Raw genomic sequence first — 22,866 nt, 5'->3', positions numbered from 1 at the left:
ATTAACATTAACTAAGACTGAAACTGGAAGAAGAGGTTGGGCATTGTCATGTTTGTCTGATTAAGAGTGAACTATAATGATCTACCCTATTAGCATACAGATTTTTAAGTTTTAACTTAGAATAAAATGTTTCTGGCCTGTATTTTTTTCCCCCTATCTTTAAGCACAGAACACTAGAGGAGAGATTTCTAATATGGATTCCAGTTAGAAAATTCTGGCTCTCCATTGCTGAAAGTTATGATTGTATTTCCAAGGGGGTAAGGAAAGCTGAGGCAATAAACCAACACTGTCCAGTAGAAGTATAATGTGATCCACATGTTAACTGTAATATTTCTAGTAGACAAGGAAAGATTTGTTTAAAGGTGAAATGAATTTTTTAAACATTATGTTTAATATGATGTATCCAAAGATCCTCATCTCAATATAAAAACCAATATTTTTTAAATTATTCATTTAATATTTTACTTCTTGATGCTAAGCTTTAAAATCTGTTATATATGTCACTTCAAAATAGCCACATGTGCAGTGGTTGATAGCCACATGTGACCAGTGGCTGCCATACTAGTTAGCACAGCGATAGACAGTGAGACAACAGGTAGTTATCTGGGCTTATGAATTGATTAAAAGGTGGAGAAGGAAACAGCTGTAAGGGCAAAATTTAGAGGTCTACACCCAAGGTGTGCAGGGTATTGCTATTTTGTTTTCCTGTACTCTATCAAGTCCCAAACAATCTATTACAGAACCTCCCTGCACCAGAACCTCTGTAGTTGACCACTTCCCTGCACTGACCAACTCCTTAAGTTGACCTAATTTTTATAGATAGGACATTCACCATGTGTATATATCAGTACACTGGGTGTAGTTCCCTATGTTAACCACTCTGTATGTTGGCCAGTTTGTTATAGTCCCTTATTTGGTCAACTTACAGAGGCTCTACTGTATTTTGAATCACAATCCCAAATTGGAGTAGATTCTATGATGGTTTATGGCAGAGATTTCAAACCAATCATTCATTGGACTTGACTGGGCTTTTTACAAATGATAGGTTCTTATAAGTCTAATGTAGTTTTACTGGGAGATCAAATCTTCCTAAAATATTTTCTTAGTCTTTTCTTTCCCTAAATACCATACCCAGAGAGACAGGTTGCAAATCTTTCACCAAATGTCTTTCCTTTACCTTTGGCATTCCTTTTTTAAAATTTTCTATTATTACCAACATAAGACAAACTCTAGATTTCAAGAATTCCAAAAAACTAGTTAGATGCCCTGGTTCACGCCTGTAATCTTAATACTTTGAAAAGGCTGAGGCAGGAGGATCACTTGAAACCAGGAGTTTGAGAATAGCCTGAGCAAGGCCAAGACCCTGCCTCTGCAAAAAAAATACAAAAATTAGCCAGGTGCAGTGGCACACCCGTAGTCCCAGGGACTTAACAGGCTCAGTAGGAGAATTGCTTGAGCCCAGAAATTTGAGGTCGCAGTGAGCTATGATGATGCTATCACACACTAGCCCAGCTGACAGAGTGAGTTCTTATCTATAAATAAATAATAAAAATAATTCCAAGAAACCAATAAGTTAAATCTTGTTCAGAGATAATTTTTAAATATTGTTCTAATGTACATAAGTGGCTTTCATGTTTCTGTTTAGTATGATCTGTATATGTTGAGAAAGAAAAATATTTACAAAAGCTGAAATTAAGCTGAGTTAATATGATAGAATAAAAGTCCATAATCATGAAATAATAAACTCTAAGATAATTTTATTATCCCCACCATGTTGTTATTGTACAAATGAGTTGGACCATAAGCTGCTGCTCAATAAGACCAACCCGTGATTGGCAGGTGCTCAGAAATAAGTCCTCTGAGTTGGGTGTGAGCACCCAGCCTCTCGCTGCCTCGCGCTTTTTGGTCTGATTCAAGGAAGAATAAAGTTTTGCCTGAGCATAGGAGAGGACAGCCTTCTGAAAATACTCGTAAAATGCCCATGCACAGAATCTGAAGCCTCAGTCATCCAGGCTGTAGTCACCCACCCAGGATGTGAAGGCTTCTCCTCCTCAGCCTGGCAGCCCACTTTCACATTAGTCATTGTTAAAAATAGACCTTAAATAAACCCTGATCTTGACCATGCCCTGGCTTTTGCTTGCTGTCTAGCATCCTCCCATGGGATGGGGATCCCATCTTTCTGCTCCCACCAGTTCCCTATTTGTGAAATGCCATCCGTCATTCAAGTCGTACTTCCAGAGGGACGCCTTGCCAGGTACAGGCTTGCCACGTGACGTGCCACCCTGGCTCTACGACAGAGCATTTCTCACGTTCTGCCCTCGGGTTGTCTTCCGCACTAGTTACTTGGCAGCACATACCCACCTCCATCTTAACATCGCTCACTGAGGACCTGGCACATGGTGGGCATCCACTTTCATCAAAAAAGGGTCCTTTGAACCGAAGCTTTCTCTCAATACCATGCACTACCTCTGGGATTTCAGGTACCAACTTGCACTTTGTGACATATACATGACTGTATTGCATAGGGCTGTGGTAGTTTTTCACTGAAATTAGACTTAGGCATAGGATACATTCGGTTTCACTTTTCTTCCCATCTTTTCTTTTTCTTTGAATGTCAGAGCTGCCTATTACATGGAGGGCGTGGAGCATAGAAGGAGAATATATGAATAGACTGTGCTTTCATATATTAGTACAAATTAAACTTTACTTTTAGCAAATGGCTTTTGTGTTTCTGTTTAGTATAACCTGTGTATGTTGAGAAAGAAAAATATTTACAAATGCTGAAGTTAAGCTGAGTTAATATCCTAGAATAGGAGTACATAATCATGAAATAAATAAACTCTAATATCCCTTTAAATAGGAGATGTATACCTCATTTGTTTAAAGTATTAGCAGCTGACCAGGTGTGGTGGGTTACACGAGTAATCCCAGAACTTTGGGAAGCCAGGGTTGGGGGAATTGCACAGATTCCATCTGAGTGAGGATGCTCTGTATTTCTTGTTCTGTTCTGACTTATTCATTTCACATAATATCCTCCAATTTCATTCATGTAGTCACAGATGATACAATTTCATTCCTTTCTATGGCTGCAGAGTGTTCCATAGTGTGTATATACCATATTTCCTTTGCCAAGTCATCTGCTATTGGGCATTTAAGTTAATTCTGTGTCTTGGCTGTCCCGAATCATGTTGCCCTAAACATGAGACTGTGGATGCATTTCCACCATACTGACTGATGGTATTTCCGTTGGGTCCATATCCAGCAGTGAGATTGATAGATCATATGGTAGTTCCATTTTTTAAAGTTTTGCAGGGGAGCTCCATACTGTCTTCCATAATAGTGATACTAGTTTACAGTCCCACCAATAGTATATAATAAATGGTCCTTTGGGGGCTTTTTTAATCGTAACTCTATGAAAATTAAAAATTGTCTATAAAAAGGCTTGGTAAGCCTAAATGCAACAAACAGAATTATCATTCTTTAACCCCATCATACATTTATCTCTATGACTGGGAGCACATGTGACAAACTCATAGAGAGAGAGCAGTGGGTTCAGCTCTCTTCACCCTTGCCCTGGGTGAGTGTTTAAGTTTAAAACAAAAGAATGGAATGTGTAAAGTGTTCTCATTTTCTACCACTACCTCCCTTCCTTTAAAAAGGTGAAATAGGAAAAGAGATGGAAATATTTTTGTAACAGACAAAAGAGCAGCTGCCCTTCTCAATCTGCAAAAATGTTGCATTCCTTCCCACATAGCATATTCAATAAAACCTCAGCATTTAACAGCCAAAAGGTCTTTTCAATTGATCACAATTTCATGTCCTCAGAAAGCCAAACTTTCTTTTCTCTATTCATCTCTAGTTCTTTTGCAGTGAGATTACGTTGTAGATGAGATTACTCAACTGGTCTTCTCCTCAATATTTTAGAAAGTATTTATTATTAAATGTGTACATATTCACGTCACTAAACGAGGATGGTCAGGCCACAATGAAAGAAAATCTGATTTTTGTTCAGAATTAAGCTTTACCCTAATGGAATTTATTCCTGCATTTTCCTCAAATAATAAATTAAAGTCAAATGCTGTGTTTTCCGTAGCTTGGAGGAATTTGATTTAGTGACTTGAGCCCCTGGCCTCGTCAAAAAAATAAAAAATAAAAAAATCTATAGAAACATCTAGTGCTGTGGAATAAAAGGCACTAATACAATGAATGATCATTTCCCTGCTGCCTGTTGTAAATCATATTCATTACTGTGGTGTGAAATGATCGTATGTCTTGAGTTTTTCTCTTCCCCCAAACCTTAGGAACTTTAGAAACGGACACACACTAAACCGTACAGAGTTCACCTGATTGCCAATTATGTTGCCAATTGTTGAACATTAGTGAAAATGCAAACTTATCTGTCTGGGTGCCTTTAAAAAAGATCAACTTGTATTGTCTTGGTTCTTGAATTTGCCACCTATATACAAAAATTATTAAATATTCCTCTGTGCCTACTCACTACAATATGAGAAATGTGATAACAGTGTGCAGATAGGCTGGGGTTTTACCCATAAGGAAGTTGTTTGGTTTTCATCTTTATGTCTGTGTTTGTTTGTTTGCTTTTTAGAGAGAGAGAGTCTCACTTTGTCGCCGTTGGTAGAGTGCTATGGTGTCACAGCTCACAGCAACCTCCCGCTCTTGAGCTTAGGCGATTCTCTTGCCTCAGCCTCCCGAGTAGCTGGGACTACAGGTTCATGTCTGTTTTTAGATTGTCAGTCTGAGGTAGTGAATGGAAAACGGCCAGAGACATCCTTCTGGATTCCTGAAAATAGTAATATGGGCTGATACTGTGTTGATGGCACTTGTCATCTTTTATATTTTAAGTCTATGTTGGGAAGTGTGTCAGAAACATAATAAAGGTCATATTGTCAACAGGTCTAGCATGAGCATAAGTGATATGGAACATTCAAGCCCCCAAGTTAGCAAATTACCACATGCCGTGCCTTAATAATCTATAAGACACACATTACAATAAGAAAAATAGATCAGTAAGCTTATGTTTTTCCTTACCATAAATTTATGAGCTGGTATGCTATGATTAATTTAAGTCAAAATTTCCAAATGACTTTCTTTTTTGAGTAAAGCTTTGTCTGGCTCAGTGTTGTGCTAAGAGCTCTTAGGCCCTCTTACCCTTACGACAGTTCTGTGCAGCCCTAGAGATGAGTTTACAGAGATCTTAAATGGAAAAGTGGATCCATCTTATAAATGAGTTAGGGGAAGAGGCTATAAGAATTTTTAGGATTATGAATAGATGAGTTAGATAATTAAGAGACTCCTCCTGAATATTTCTCAGACGCATGTGAAAAAATGTTACAAATGAGGACGATGGATGCCTTAAGCTTAATTGATATATATTAAAATTCTTTTCACCTGAGACTCCAAACGTCATGGTTGGAAACTGAAGGATAATCTTGTACATTTTGGGAAACCCCATTTGGTAAAATAGTACATTGTTTCCTCTCCCAGAGTATCTTGAATTTGGCCCCCTGGGAGAAAAGGAGACTGTGACGGTAACTACAGAATGATCTCTTGATCCTTGGACAAAACTGAGGAAAAAGTCTAACAAATGCATCGTTTTGCAGTAAATTAGATCAGATTTCCGCATCTCCGCACTCAGTCTGTGAGCTGACAGTTCAGTAAAATGTTCCCTTGTAAGGTTCGCCCTCTTAGGAAAAGGGGCAATAATTCATCATTAGGATTTCAGAGTCCAGGTGTAGATGGAAACTGATGGAGCCTCCAGCGAGGCAGGGAAAGTGCGTGGAAGAAGAAAATTTTATCTGAAGCCTAATTCCCTGGTTACAGCAGAGAATAATTAAGATAATATTGCTTCAAGAGTCCTTTAATGATTAAAAATCACATATGCAGAATCCATAAATTGGAGGGCAACAAATTGGAAGGCTCTCACGTCCGAGAACTGTTTTGTGCACGGTGTGGTGGAAAGTACACTAGTGGCAATGCGCCGTGCGGGCAGCCACCAGAGACCGGGACCATTCCAAGGACTTTGTTTAGATGCAACAAATCATTTGTCTGTTATTAACCCAGAGCTTGTAATTATGCAGATTGCCATAGATTTTCCTGGGCCTGGAAGTGAGATTGAGGGTTGTTCACAGTATAGCAGGCAGCTCAGGGCTGGCCATGCATTACTGAACTTGCCACATTTATCATGTTGACTGATGGCAGCAGAAGCAGGTCTCAGGTCCCAGTGGTTAATGTAGTGGGTAATTAACTGTCATTTGCCTAGTAATAGGCTGATGATCAATGGTTTGTGTGGAAACAAATTCTAATCAGGTAGCTGATAAATGCTCAGCTAGCAAGAGCAATTGAAATTGGGGGAAACTAGGTCCAGAATTTCAAAATGGCATTGTGTGTGTATGTTTATTAGATATGAGCAAACTGAGGAGTTCTTTAAAAAAAGGCTTTATCTCGTATTAGCCAGATTTTATATCCAAAGTATATCTATATTCATGGAATAAAGAACTTCTAAGTGTCCTCATTTCTCAAAAATAATAAAGAACAGAAGAAACAAATGGCACCCGGAGGTGACCTGACTCCTGAACAGGTCATGTTAAGTGCACCGAACAGCCGGTGTGAAATGGTAGCTTGAACTAAAAAATCCTGCTTACAGATGAATAGGATGAAAGCTCTCCTTCGTGATGGTTTCGTTTTTAAATGATGCCAGAGGAGATGTGAGATAGCGCATTTTCAATGAAGTCCCTTTTTCAAGAAAAATGATCTATCAAAATGTGGATTGCAAAGTGAGAAGCACTAAAGGTTACGTGGTTTACATTTCTCCCCATAAGCATATTAAAATGTTTCTCCGATTCTTGAAGGAAGATAAGTGTCTGGCAATTCTGAATTTCATCTTGCTGAGTACAAACCTTGCGTACTTGTTATCGAGTGCACAGACTATGCTAGCCACCTCTTTAAAAGCATGCACAGTCTCTGCCCTCAAGGTGCTTGTGTTCCTCAAGAGATCATCTAACAAAAGCAGGAGCATCGCCATTTATTGTCCATCTTGCCAGACACTGAGAAACCACTCTCACAACTTTTTCCAACCGCTGTCATTAGCTTAGTAAGAGGAAATTGTTATAAACTCAAAAATGTGTATGCGTGCCTTCAGAAAGAATGTACTTTGGAGTATACTGAAAGGAATGAAAGAGAGACATCAGCACCTTTGAGCCTCATCCTTAAATTCAGTAACATAAAGGCTGAGATTTTTTTTTTTAAGTACATTTTTATAACCAAAATGAGTTTTCTCCATAGCACCTTTGAATTCATTAGTTTAGAACTGCTTTTAATTTCTTCTTTCCCATGAGAGCCATTATATTTTTCTCCTGTCAGCCTGATGCTGGAGAAAAAAGGAAACTGGCAGATGTGGTGTTTTTCATCTAGTTTGCTTCCTAGTTAAAAAGTGCATTAACCACTACGCATAGACTATTATTTATATTAATTCTTCACCACCGTTAATGACGGTAAAGAAACTTGGTTTCGATATTGCCAGTGCAAATGGATAAAATATTTTATTTCCTCCGACGATGACATGACAGAGACATCTCATTTTCTTCCACTTCTTAGGTCATCACGGTAACGATTTTCAGGAATCTACAACAAATAAGATTTTTTAAAACTCCTAGACCGTTCCGATGGTTCTGATAGTGTAATATGTTTTCACTCCTAGTCCAGCTATATATGGTTTACAGCCTCAGTTACTTTCATGTGCTACTTGAATAACATAATCACCACTGGGACTATGGTATAGTGCCATGAGGTTCATGCCTCTCTGTGGTTTTCGGCTATTTACATGGCTCGTTCATAAATGTGCTTTTAATAACAACGGCAAACCTTTTAGTAACTAGATGTCAAAAACTACTGAGTCCTTTCACTAGTTGGTTCTTGTTCCAGCTGAAAAGTTTCATCTAGGACATTAAGATCAAAGGTACATTGCTTTTCTATTTAGTGTATATTCTAAGACATAGAAAATTTTTGCTCTGATTTAACCCCGATGACTTCTGTTTGTGTGCGGTTATGTAAGCTTCCTAATGTATTTCTCTTCTCCTTCTTCTTAAACAAGATAGGATTTTCTTCCCAGAAGGTCAACGGAGAGTGTATTACAGAAGAATATTTATGCACACACCTAGGATCAAAACCACTTGTGTCCATCGTAAGGCATTGTGTATGGATAGTTTTCTGGGGTACATGAGTCTCTTCTCTCTTCATCCTCTCAAGATTTCCTTGTAAGCATTAGAGAAACCCATTGTTTATTGTTTTAGGTGAAAACAATATTTCTTGTTCTAGGCTCTTTGGTGTAACGGGAAACTGTGCTGCCTGTAGTAAGCTCATCCCTGCCTTTGAGATGGTGATGCGTGCCAAGGACAATGTTTACCACCTGGACTGTTTTGCATGTCAGCTTTGTAATCAGAGGTAAGCAGATTTCATTTTGGCTGCTGCAAAATGGTAAACTTCTCTGTACTGGCTATTTATTTAATAGGTATGAATTATATTACTACACTTTACTTGAAGCAATTAATTTCCGCATTTGTGTTTTCTGTAAACCTTAATCCCGTGCCAGAAAAAGACCACCGAAGAGAAGAAAGGTCTTAAGACTAACTTGTACCTGAAAGAAATGCGTCACACAACGGCCAGTGTCAGACAATGAAAACGCTTTTATACAATGTTAGATTTTTTATTTTCTTTATTGTTTTTCTGTCTTTTAAAAAGTAGGTTTAAAATAACCTTTTTTTTTTTTTTTGCATTATTTCTATGAACACACCGACTGACAGTGAAGCAAATACATAGGAATTTATTATAGGTATTTTGTATTCATCTTATTTAAAGTTTCCCTACATCCTGATTTCTTCACTTGAATTTTATCCATGTTCTGTGTGTACTTTTGAAGTTGTTTCAAGTTTCTTTGGGAACAAGGCCAACTATAGCTAATAATTAAGCAGTTATCAGCATTGGAGACGGGGCACTGGAAAGAGTTTTGCACAGGGAATCTGGAAAGCTAAATTCAAGTCTGAATGATGCCGCTAAGACGCTGTGTGACCTCAAGCCAAACACGTCCCCTCTCAGGATCTCATTTTATTATTTTTTTTTTCATTTGCAATGTACAGTAGCTGTAATAGTCAACCTCAGAGAACTTTTAGCTTACAAGTACTATGACTTAATTTCACTTTCCCTTATTGAAAGTCATAACTTTTATTTCCAGTGGAAGCTATATACTACTAACACCTGTTTTATGTGTAGAGAATCTTTGAATGTTAAAATGCGTATAGCATTCAAATATAATATATTAAAAATTAGTACGCTTGATGTATTTAAATGAAAATTCAGTGAGAGTTTCTGTAAGAACACCTGGACATAGTCTCTATAATCAATAAATATTGATTGCATCAAATTCTCCTTTATTGTAATATATCCTGGAAAGTAATGTTTGATGCAGAGTCCTCTTATGAGGCCTGGTAAATAGTAGGAAGAATATGCAATTTATAGCAAGAATTGGATTCAAATCCCACTACCACCATATCCTAATGGCTGATGCCTATGTTAGCTGTGTGATCTTGAGTATGTTACTTAATCTCTCTGAGTTTGGTTTCCATGCCCATAAAACAGAGACACAAATACCTATCTTGGACAGTGAAAATTAAATTAAATAATTTACCAGGAAAACAATAGGTTCTCAAAAGTTAGTTATTTTACAGTTATAATTTACTTTTACCAAATAATGTTCCACTAACTTGGTTTTTCCACAAGATATATATACAGAGTATACCAAAAAAAAATGTATATACATTTTACTAAAGGAGGACATTGTATTAATACTGCAGTACTCAATTATACCTGTCACTAAATACAAGGTACATTTGACTTCTGCAATTACAAGAGTGCTCGAGTGGTTGCCATCAGTGTCCACATACTTCTGGTCAAGGTGAACAACTGCTTAAGGGATGCCGTGAGGCCTCCTAGATTGTCCCTTGTGCACACCACGCACACTACCATGTTTCCCAAACTTATTGCAAATGCACACAATTGTGAGGTGTGTCGGAGGTTCTGTTTTATATTCACACCTCCAGTGTCATCGTACTTCCATAACGTTCTCGAATTCCAAATACCACTCCAGAATGGTCTTGCCCTACTCGAACAACAACAGTGCTTCTGCCATTTTCTTTGTGAGCCCTGCCTGGCACCTGGTGACTCCAGCGTTCACTTGATTAGCGCCATCTTTTGAGCGAATGTCATACTAACATCGCTACCGTAATTCAATTCAAATCCAAAAAGTGATCCATAGGTAATATCTCTTAAAATATACATATGTATATTTGGGGGAGGGGTTTGTCTGTATTGTCTTAATTGTGTCTCTTACTAAATATGGATGTTCAGAATGTGACCCCATATATCTTATGGTATAATATTTACCTAGACAACAATTTAAGACGTCATCTTGCAACATCCCTAGTCTTCCCAACAAATGCTTAAGATGGAAGTAAGTAGATGCAGTCTAAGAGGGAACATTCGAACAAACCTTGGCAGGTGTATATACCGTTTTCTGTAGGGATGTGGATATACAAGCCCTAATTTCATACATCCATACAGACGCATTTATATGTATGTGTGCATGTACTGTGTACATTTAAAAGTGCATTGGTAGCAAGTTTAGAATGTTTTTGTTTACTTGCAACATTGATCCACTAATGGCAGTTAAAATACAGTCATTTTAATGCGACAATGCATTCCCTGCTTATCTACTCATAAAAGGTTACATAGAAAATGAATTTTTAAAAAAGACAAAATTGCTACATGTCTCACTATTCTGAAAGAAAGTATTTTAATATTTTGGTATATAGTCAGCCATATACCTTCCTTTGTATACATGACAAATGACATAAAGTGTATATACCCTCATTTAAGTGGCTTGAAGAAAAATAACGGGGAAGAATGCAAATGCTCTATATTTGGACTTTTTCACTTTATATTGTGTGCCTTTTTACCTGCCATTAAAAGTTCTCTTAACATACTTTAAGCTTTCTGGTGTTCAGTTTTATGGATAGAACTTCACGTGTAAATCAGCTTTCCATCATCAGACATGTATCAGTATTATCAATATAATATGGACTCTATAAAGAAACACAAGGTCTTACCTGTGTCTGGATAAATTCACAGGATCATAATTAATTAGACAAAGTAGGTAACAGCCTGAAGGCTGCTGTTTTACTTTGCCAAAAGGATCTCCAGAAAAGTTATACAAATTGTTCTCACTGCAGAAGTGTACAAATCTATGCATTCCCTCATATTCACTCTGACACTAGGAATTGTTTTTTTAAAAAAATCCTTGTCACCTTGAGATGAAAGATGGTATCTCATTACACTTTTTAATTGGCATTTATTTGATTACTAGTAGCCCTTTGATATTCCTTCTTTTAAGGAACTAGGCAGTATGTGCCTTTTGTCCGTTTTTCTATTAGGTAGGCTTACCTGTTTTATCCATGTTCTGCTTAGAAAATTAAAACATCATTCAAGTGCTAAACCCAGCCTAAATTCTATTATGATGCAAAGTCATTGTAGGCTGTTAATGCTATTTACAAATCGTATATCAATTTTATTTCACCATTGGAATAAAAAGTTGCATTCACAATTAAGTCTGTCTCCTCAGTAGAACTCAGTCAAGTAAGACAAACACTCCTAAATTTTGACTCTAAAACTGTTCACATTCTTATTGCTGCAAAATACTATTCTAGTATCATTATTAAAGTACCTAATATATTTCTGTGTGCGCTTCATTTATTACATGCCATAATGGGACTGCATATCTTTAGTGCTGGTTATGCACAATTAGCACTTAGTTATTGCCTTGTCACTTAGCCCCTACAAGACAAACTTCTTCAGTGCAAGAAGTAAGCTAATCTTCATCAGTCAAGCAAAGCAGACAGATTTTGTTACCCTGAATACAAAACATTTTCAATATAAGAGATTCTCCTTTCACTTGGAGGTTTATTTCAATCCCCTCCAGTAAGGCCATCTCCCATAGAAGCCTGTGCTTCCCTTAGCCAAATCGTTGTCACAGGATTGCACCTGTCACAGTATGGCACCTTTTCAGGAGAAACATGAGGCAAATAGATAATTTGTAGGCTTTCTCCCTTATGCAAATTTTATTGACATCTGAAATTGTAAAATGACAAATGTTTATGAATATTATTCAGCAGTCATTTCATCTTTTAAATCAAAGTATCATTAAGATCCAAAGCATTTCTGAATGCTTAAAAAGATAGTAGTGATAATAACCTTTTAAGATCAGTTGTCCCTTTCACAGGTCATCTCTACCCTGTTCGGAGGGCTAGGGCTAAAAAATGCGAACCCTACATTGAATTCCTAAAAGTTTCTCTATTTGAAAAGGAAACCAGGATACAGTTACTTGAGCTTTTTTTTTTTTATGATATCTTGAATCTCATTCAGGATTAGAAAATTTTGCATAATAGGTTAATTTCTTAAAGGTGAATAAGCACCTCTTCCATAGAAAACTCAGTAAACCTAAATGATGGTTTTGTAAGAAAAGGGAAAAATTCACACTTCCAATGACCTTTTTCTGAAGACATAGAATTGTACCACAATTTGTTTTCTTTTATTAAAAAACAAAAGCCCTATGTAAGGCTCTGTGGAAGCTGAAGAGGATGAAATCTAGTTTCTTTCATAGAGGTGTTCAGAGCCATGGGAGAGACAAGACATCAAAGATTTACAGAAGAGTGTAATCGATGCTAAACAAATCTATACGGAGAGGAGAGAGAGCCCTCCTCGAAATGTTAGAGAGGCATCAAAAGGCTGCTGTGCTGGGTCTTAAGAAAGAACTCTCTAGAACTAGCTGAGGTATAGGAAGTATGTCTGGTGGCAGTTGGGGGAAGATGAGAGATCAGGGGAGCAGAGAGACAAAAATTTTTCCAGGCACATATAGTGACATACACAGGCATGGAGGAGGTGTCTAAGCCTTTGATGTGCTTAGTAGATCAAAGGTAGCTCAGTATGTGCAGCGATTAGAGGGGGAGTTTAGTAGAGATACAGAGAAGTAGAGGGTGGAGCAAGGATCAGGAGGAAATGAAATTGGAAAAGGTAGGAGCCAATGGACAAAAGTCAAAATGAATGCAAATGTGAATTATTCATCTAAAACACATTTTTTTTATTTAAAGCTATTATGTCCTGGAATAAATCTATCTTAACCAATATTTATTGACCAGCCAGCTTAAGTGGTAGTGCAATTTATGGTGGTATTACAAAGGGTTCCAAAGAAATATAACTCAGGGTTATTTACCTCAGAATTGCTGTCCAGATTGGAAACCTGTTACACATTCATGAGTAATGTTAAAAACCAAAGTAAATGATACACCAATAAATAAGCATTTGAGGAAAGATGAGGATAAATATGTCGATGTGGCCATGTCGATGGAAGGAATGGGAACTAAAGAATTTAGAAAATCTGAGTACATGGAACAAAGGGAAGAATATTCCTGGCGAGGGAACAATTAAGTCAAGGTGAAAAGATCATCGTTAGCAAATAGGATACACTCTTATACAGCACTGATCACACACCAGACACTGCTCTGAGTGTTTTACGTGTGTTAACTCATTTAACCCATAAGTGTGGGGTTAGGTATGATTAGCCTCATTCCACAAATGAGGAAACTGAAGTACAGAAAATTTAAGTAACTCGCCCAAGATTACACAGTTAGAAAACGGCTTACTCACGGTTAGAACCCAGGGAGTCTGGTTTTACTCTCTGGACTCAGGCCTATCCAATTGGGTATTTTATATTTTCTAAGAGCATATAAATGTGCATAGATACAGTGAAGTTAAAGGGCGGTAGACTTTGAATAATTTATAGCAAGACCTGGGGTATGGGTAGTATAATTTTGTTTGGAAAGGATTATCAGGAATGAGATGTGTGATAACAACTATATTGTCCGTGGGAAGAGGCTGTAAATTTGTTCACAAGTGTATAGTGGAGGCGTGAGTGTTTAACCTTCACCTCTGACTGAAACAGTGCTGTATAGAAATCTCCATCTTCGAGTAACTGAGCATGCGAAATAGGGAAGTAGAGATATTAGAAATGTAGATCAGATCCCCCCTCTTTTTAAAGTGTTGCAGAAATAGAAATTGGTATCCTAATTGGTAGTCACTAACCTTAGGAAACTCAGGTGACTAAGTTAACATTTTAACTTATTAAAAAGGATGTTACAAATGGAGGTTTCTTAGCACAGCCTTTTGATAACCTGCTGGAAACGACTCTAAGCATCATATTTTATGAGAATGATTTATTCATTGCACCTTTTTCTTATACTTCCCAGTTCTCGAAGACCACATGAAGTCAGCTAAAATCACTCCAAAATATCTTGAAATCAAGTCTATTATTAATTCCAGATAGCAAGATCAGATGGTTTAATGATCATATGGGGCAAGTTTTATTCCTTTAACATTTAAAAAAACTGAGGACAAAACCCCTTGGACGACCACACACGAGTAATTAGGATTATATTACAAGGAAGATTATCTGTTTATTTGCAGGAGTTTAAGCTCAGTCTGTTAATGTACTTGAGTGTCCCCTGGCCATTACTGCTTTTATAATTTTTTTTTCTGCAAATGCTAAATCGTACTAGGAGCTGGTTATATAATATTGGAAATGAGTACTTTTTACAAAATCACATTGCAGATTATTTTGTTAAGCACTTACTATCTGCCTTGCTATTTCTTTTATTTCTTCATGTTTATATATGAAACATCTTTAAAGAGAGAAAGCAACCTTAATTGCATACCAGTCATAATCTGCTCTTAACCATAGTTTTCAAGGGTGTTTTATTTGAGTCATCTGTGGAAGTATGACATTCCTCACCAAAATTCCGCTTAATCTTGACCTTGAAGCATAAACTAAAATGCACATTAAATATACTTTATCCAGTTGATACCATACGAATAACAAAATATTTCAGGTAGGAATATTTTACATCAATATTCTGTCTCCTTTCATATATATGTACATATTACAGACACACACACATAATAACTCGTTTCATGGTGGGCAGACTTATTTCAAGTCATGTAAAGAAATAAAAGTCATACAAAAAACTTAGTGTAACTATTTAATCTTCCCATCATTCTTGTAGTCTCTATTCTTTATTTTCTCCAAGTAGATCTTGAATCCCAGAGGGACCTGGGTTATTTTTCTTTTTCTGCTGCATACATTCCAACTGTGGAATCATGGCAGGCTTTTTAAATTTGGGGACAGGAGCCTTAGGTGTTTTTTCTGAAGAAGGCGATGATAATCCTTACTGTCTAGGTTGGATGTAAGTAATAAATGAGATTCTGTATATGTGTGCTTAGCGTTAGCACCTAGTAAGTGCTGTAGAGAAGGTAACTGTTTTACCTACATTTTGAACATTGAAGTAAGACTTTACATACAGCGTTTCTTTGCCACAAACCTGCAAAATTGACTGATCTTAAAAATAAGAAAAACTAAAGTTTTTTTTTCTTTTTTCTTTTTTTTTTTTTTTTTTTGTGAGACAGTGTCTCATTTTGTTGCCTTCAGTAGAATGCTGTGGCATCGCAGCTCACAGCTACCAGCTCTTGGGCTTAAACAATTCTCTTGCCTCCGCCTCCCCAGTGGCTGGGACTACAGGCACCTGCCACAATGCCTGGCTATTTTTTGTTGCAATTCTCATTGCTGTTTTAGCTGGCCGGGGCCACATTCGAACCCCCCACCCTTGATATATGGGGCTGGTGTCCTGCCTACTGAGCCACAGGCACCACCCCCAAAACTGAAGTTTTATCTTCAAATATTGTAAGTGGAAGCCTGGGATTTGAACCTTACTCCTTACAATGTACCTCTCTGCCTTCACGTGCTTTTCACTTGAACCTCCCGATGTCAGTCAGCAAAAATCCTCTTTTTCACTTACACACGGGGAGCTGAGATACGGTTAGTAAGGGATCCCCAGACTCTTGGTTCCATGTGTTTCTCACTCTGATTGCCTTGAATTTATTGATCCACATATAATCTTAAAATGTATTCATCTATACATTTTTCTAAAGGTAATAATGACATGCAATGACATAACAAAGTGTTTTTTGTTTCATGATTAATAGGGTTTTATTTCTTGATGAAAAAGGCAAAGCAAAATTTTAGACAAAGTGAGAGTTGTAAAAGAGTATTTCCAGATTACCTTTTTTTAAAGACAAAAATGATTCAGTAACATCAGTGGGAACATAAGAGTGATTTATCGAATTTATTTTTGATGTGATATTTTATTATTAGCTTAGTCAAAATTAATGTTAACAGCAATGTAAATGGATGATTTTGAACAATGGTTAAAGATATTCTATATGCTGCTTCACAGCGTATAGACAGGTAGCAAGATACCTATTAGCTACATAGTCCTGTTCAACAAAAAAGAAAATATTTCCTTTTATTTACCTTATCTTCGTGATCAGGGTATCTATAAAACTGGTTTGTTCAGACACCGCTTTTTAAGGGCAACATTTAAAGTGTACAGTTTACAACTAATACAGAGAAAATATACTTAAAGCCTCAAACTTGAATGTTCACTGTATCCAGTAGCTTTGACCACAAACCACGGCAGGATTTTGAAATCGGTACAGAGTCTGTGCTTTCAATCAACATCATCAGCAGGCAGTAATCCTGGGGAAAAAAAGTAAATTCCACAAATAAACAGACCAATTTTCCTTTAAGAGGAAAGCTAATTCTTTTCAATCTACTTTTTTTATTACACTATTTTCCCTCTATCTGCTTAGCTAGTATAAGGATAAATTTCCAAAGCTACCCAGTTGGAAAATAAATAGGTTCACTGTTTGTCTAGCATTCCAATCTTTGCAAATGTAAATCAGTCCAACTGCTCCTCATTTAAACCTTCAACTTCACAAAACATTAAAGGGTGGCTTTCACTACACAGTTTAATCTATCCACTAAGATTTCTGCTCAAACATCATTTGAAATTGACTATCTGATAAAGGGAGACCACTATCAAAGGTCAGTGAGGTCAACTTGTATAATTACAAGTAGTTTTACTGGGTCAACTCCACCAGACGCCACTGTTTGAAGGTTAAATTGTTACAATTAAATATATATACAGATCTCCTCAGAGTTACTTTATTGTTAAATGTACCGGAAACACAAAAGCATTTATTTCTGACCTTAATTGTGTCCAAAGTGTTACCACGGAGAATTAGACAAAAAGAATGCTTATTAAAAACATTACAATCTTACACATTAAACAAAGCTTTATCAAATAAAATGCATGTTTAGTTATTGTAAACAAGTTTTATTTATTATGTCAATATTAAGTTCATCTAAGTTCCCTTTGGTTAAATTAGAAGTGCTCTAAGCAATGACATCTATTTAGTAGTTGGTGAACTTGCCATAAACAAAACAATGTTGACCAATATCAGAATATGATGCTAAAGCAACTTTCACTTCAAAGTGATCACTTCTAAATGACAGGGATTTCATTACTTTGAATAAGAGAGTAGAAGGAAGCTTTAAGTGGGAAGCTTTAAAATGTTTCTTTCTTTAATTTTAATTTTTGTCTTTTTGTTGTTTAAGAGAGAATCTAAGTTGCTCGGGCTAGAGAGCTATGGCATCAGCCTAGCTCACAGCAACCTCAAACTCCTGGTAAAATGGGCTATTTTTAAAATTGTCTGATTCTTTTTAATGTCTTGTACTTTTTTATTAAGTACCTAAGTGGCCAACAGTAAAATCTTCTATAATCACTGCAAAGAAATATTATCATTCTTTCTTTTATTTTAATGAGTGTAAATATAGATCAGTTCTTTTTGCTTTCCGATACAATAAATGATAATAATAATATTAAAGAACAGAAAGTTACCTTTTGCCCGAAGTATTTTCTTCAATTGCCTATAATGTTTTATATTTAAAACTGGGATTTCAAATGTTGTGTGAAATGTTTCCTTAAGTGAAGTAAGTGGCAAATGGTATAATTTTGATAATGAAGACAACTTTCTAAGGCAAGCTTTCAGATTCTGGGAATTACCATATGGAACCGTTATTAGGGAAATACATCTTCCTATCTGTATGTTTGAGTGAAATGGTCTTAACACATTTCATTGTTTAAAATATTTTCAGATTTTGTGTCGGAGACAAATTTTTCCTAAAGAATAACATGATCCTTTGCCAGACGGACTACGAGGAAGGTTTAATGAAAGAAGGTTATGCACCCCAGGTCCGCTGATCTGTCAACATCACCCCGTTAAGAATACAAAGCACTACGTTCTTTTATCTTTTTTGCTTCACATGTGTATAAGAATTGACGCAGGAACCTACTGAATAGCGTAGATATAGGGAAGCAGGATGGTTACATGGAATAAAAGGCGGACTGCATCTGTATGTAGTGAAATTGCCCCAGTTCAGAGTTGAATGTTTATTATTAAAGAAAAGAAGTAATGTACATATTGCTGGATTTTTTTGCTTGCTATTTGTTTTTGTGTCACTTGGCATGAGATGTTTATTTTGGACTATTGTATATAATGTATTGTAATATTTGAAGCACAAATGTAATACAGTTTTATTGTGTTACTATTTGTGTTCTGTTTGCTTCTTTGTATTGTTGCATTTAGTACAATCAGTGTTTCCACTTAATGTATATTTATGCTTTCTGTATCTACCAGCTATTTTAAATGAGCTGTAACTTTCTAGTAAAGAACTGAAGAGCAAATCTCACTAATGATACACAGACAGATAGAGCAAGTCTATCAACAGTAAAAAATAAACGATAAAGACACACACAAAGCATTTTAGTGACATCCACTACTTATTGCCAGTATGATTTAGGGTCTTATCAGTGTTCTTGTTATCACCCCCTATTTTCAGGGGGTCAAAAATCAGCTTTAAAAAAATGCATAAAAATTTCATCTTAAAGCACTTTCATTTTATACCAACATGAAAAGTGCCATTTTTAGAATAACTTTAAAGCTTAGTGGTTATCCTTTTAATATCCTTTTCTTTCCCTACACGGTAACTTTGCTTTGCTTTTTCAGTCACACCCCTTATGTGAACCAGTGCCTTTGGGTAGCGCATAAAATTCTTCCAAAAGGTTACTTTTAAAAAGTGTTACCACAATTATGAGATCATTTTAAAATGGTAAATTAAATTTCTTATATAAATTTTACCCAGCACTCCCTAAGAGCTAAGGCTTTAATAACTTTATGGCTTAATAAATGAATGGCACTGAAAAGATCTGAGTGTGAATCTATTGAAATCACGGAAATGCACACTGAAGCCATGAAGGCATTTGAACAGTGAAGTTACTTAGGACCAGAGCAACACTTTGCTCGCAGAATCTTCTAGAAGAAACAAGGGGATTGATAAAAAACTGAGAACTGGGGTGATTATATATTTTTCGGTATTTCCCTGCTGTTTATTTTCATGTTCAAAAGTGAATGCTTTAAGTTTGAGGTGTTTAACTTTACTCATTGTTCGAAATGATTGCCAACTTAGAACATCACAGACAGGCTGAAATCTGCCCTTCCACTTCTTAAAGGTGAAACATCCCTTTACCTACATGATAGCAGATAAAGAAGAAAGCTCAAGAAACAGAAATTATGGAGAAAGATTATTTAAAGTACAATTAAGGAAATAAAAATGAGACTATGATCCCCTCTTCTGGGTTGCTTACATTTTACTTCTCTGCTTCTGCTTCCTGTAATAAAAATACTTTTCAACTAAGCAACTTCTACATGGGCACAATGAACTATATTTTTACTATAGCAAATAGTGCTATGGTTTTTCTTTGTCTTTATTTTTTCTCAATCATTTGTATAGGAAACAGTGTTTTCTGGTGTTATTTGCATACATAGTTTCTCCCGCCAATACATGCATTACAGAAAATTAAATGTTATATCTGAATTTTTGGTTTGGGGCCAAAATAGGAAGCTGACTATAATGCTGGTGTGGATTTGAGCTGTTTTAAAACAATGCTTTCTTATGAACTTGCATGTGAATCTGGATATTGCCTCTTATTTTCAAGACAATGGTTCTGTGAAAAGTGAATGATATGTATTTTTACAAACGCCTCATGGTCAAGAGTGTTCACATCTCATGTCCCCCCAGTTGGAGGTAGATGGAAGGAAGAATTTCAGAAACAGCTATTTGGGGCCCACAGACAGAACTGTCATTTTAGCCTTGGAGCCTTACATTTGTTTTCCGAGAAGACTCGTATAGCCAAAAACAAAGCAAGACAAAATGAAAATGGGAAGGGGTGAGATAAGTGAGAAGTGGTTTTCATAACGCAGCCCTGCTCGTTCTTATTAATAGCTGTTTGAAGTTCATGTGGATGTAAAATTTTAATTGTCAGTATCTTTCTCAGATGATCTTTTTTTAGATTTAAATGGTTTTCATGTTTATTGATGTGTCAAAATACTTGTGAATCGGGGAAAAACTTCTCTCAGCTTCTCGAAGCTGCTCAACCGTCCTTGCCACCCAAACAAGATTTTTTCGCTACTTTTTTCTCTTAATTAATACTTCGGGAGTTAACTCTCACGCTTTTTACTACGGACAAAATTACTCACCTGAATTAAAGATTAAGGCCTTAATCTGTTTAGATTATTTTTAATCTCTATGGAATTGTAGAACAAGACGGGAATAATTTCAGCCGTAGGCCATTTCTACAGTTAATTGTCCATAAACAGTAGCATTTTTTACCTACAGTACTAAACTAATTGTCTTGACTACTCAAAGCCCCTGAATTGTTAACTTTCCTCTCTGTGTTGCGTAGCCCTGATGTCATTTAGCTTGCTATCGGATGCTTCTAATAGGACACCTGTTTTGATTTCGCAAGCAGTGAAATCCCTCCCTCCTTAGCATCTCATATAGGCTAAGGGGGAGGACCAGGCACCCCCCACACACACACCAGAGTGCTGAGTTTAAAAGCTGACCTGTGTTTGTAATTTCGCTTTCATCTTGCTTAATAAATATCTGCTGAATTCTTTCACCTTTTTATATTTGGATTTATGTTTTTAATAAAAGGGGTATTATACTATTTGATTGTGCTTAATTGCCAAAATCTGAGATGATATCTATTTCATATACACGAAGTCCATGAAAAAGGGAAAAGATACGTAAGAACATTGACTTTCTCAAGGAAAACTCATAACAAGCTCGGGTGAAATCTCTCAAATGCTTTCTTTAAATAATGTGTTTCAGATCTCCGAGCTAGGTAGTTTACTGCTATTTACTTTTATGGGGAAAAATAAAACTGTCAAAAACGAAGGTAGCAATGGCTGGGTGTAATTTTGTACATTTATACAAATTTGAAGTGATCTTTCTGAAAGCAACTGTATTGCTGTTGTCAGACTACATTTCCAATTTCCTGTATGCTGTGTAACGAATTAAAACAACAAACTAAATTCTACATTTGCAAGGAAGCGGTGCTGTGCCTTTAACTGAAAGAGGGTGCTGAAAATTACATCCACAGTAAAGCACGCCATGCGTGGTGTCCTTTCCACTGTTAGTTTAGGCAAACCACTCCAAGGAATGAGACAGGCCAAACATGTTTAGTGTTGACTCCAGTAAGAGGTGAAAACAACATGCGTGTTTGTTGTATGATAACAGGCCATCAGCACAAAATATAATTTTTGCAAAAGCCTTTTTGGTCATTACTTTTTTCTTAAAAACATCATTATAAATATTTTTTAAATGCGATTTGAATGCATGTAAGGTAATAGAAAGCACTATTTAGCATTAAATATTAAGCATATTTAATGTAGTCATTATTTCATTGGACTTTTTCTTGAGACAGAGTCTCATTCTATTTTCCAGGCTAGAGGCCATGGCATTAGCCTAGCTGACAGCAACCTAAGACTCCTGGGCTCAGATGTCCTCCTGTCTCAGCCTCACTACAGGTCCCCACCACAACGCCCAGCTAACTTTCTTCAATTGTTAGTAGAGACAGGATTTCACTTTTGTTCAGGCCGGTCTCCAACTCCTGAGCTCCACCAATCCTCCTGCCTCAGCTTCCCACAGTGCTGGATTACAGGCGTGAGCCACCACAGCCAGCCTCCTTTGACTTTTCCTGAGTGCCTGCTGTGCAACCAGTCTCTCTCCCTGATCCCTCAGCCTACACTGGGCAGACTTGGGGTGCTTCCTACATCAGATCACTTTAACACGTCTTTGCATTGGTTCTTATTCATCTCAGCCTGGTTAATAAAGAGCCAACAGAAGCAAATACCATCTACCTCTTCAGCATGTCACTGGTGAAAGCCCCGGAAAATATCTCAAGTAATCAATGTGTTCAGAGAATTATGTCTCACAAATTACTCATTAACTCAATAGCACATAATAAAAAAGAACATCAATTAATTAATGAGTCACCCTCAGATCACTAGGATTACAATAGAGCTCTGTGGAAACAGTGGTTATAAATGGAGCTGCCTCTTTATTCATTGTTTCCAATTGGCCCATTATTTGGCTGAAACCAGTGTCATATTTAACACATGGCTGTAAGTAATTGTGTGATTAGTATCACAAAGGAAGGATTTAGAAAGCCGACTGCTTAGGAGACCTTATCAATGACCAGAAAAAATAAAGAAAACTCTCATTTTGACTATGGCTTCCTTTGAAGCCAAGCTATTAGAAGGTCTGTTATCTTTCTAAACGGTATTTTTTTAACTTTTATAATCAAGATTAAAGAATTTCAAGTTGCACAAGAGAAGGATTAGATACTAAAAGTAAATTGTACAATGCTTTTAGTATACACATGATTTAATTTTAGTAACTTTTCGGGGAAACTAACAAAAGCATGATCGTTGCCAGTTTCGTAAATT

The 22,866-nt window shown here is 36.5% G+C and overlaps 1 protein-coding gene across 6 annotated transcripts in view; it reads left to right on the top strand.

Annotated features, from left to right (window-relative positions):
* Positions 1 to 21,083, top strand: part of LMO3 (LIM domain only 3) — a 61,394-nt gene extending 40,311 nt beyond the window's left edge. For all 6 annotated transcript variants that reach the window (XM_012810076.1, XM_012810075.1, XM_012810074.1 and 3 more), the window contains 2 exons: positions 8,335 to 8,460; positions 18,173 to 21,083. In XM_012810076.1, the coding sequence (XP_012665530.1) occupies positions 8,335 to 8,460; positions 18,173 to 18,278 (232 nt within the window). In that variant the 3' untranslated portion in view covers positions 18,279 to 21,083. The remainder of the gene's footprint in view (positions 1 to 8,334; positions 8,461 to 18,172) is intronic.
* Positions 21,084 to 22,866: the final 1,783 nt, after the last annotated feature.

Source organism: Otolemur garnettii, unplaced genomic scaffold (assembly GCF_000181295.1).
Source record: "Otolemur garnettii isolate 467f Iridium unplaced genomic scaffold, OtoGar3 scaffold00124, whole genome shotgun sequence".
Taxonomy (NCBI): domain Eukaryota; kingdom Metazoa; phylum Chordata; class Mammalia; order Primates; family Galagidae; genus Otolemur; species Otolemur garnettii.
Note: the sequence above shows the minus strand (reverse complement) of the source record. Positions and strands in the feature narration are given on the sequence as shown.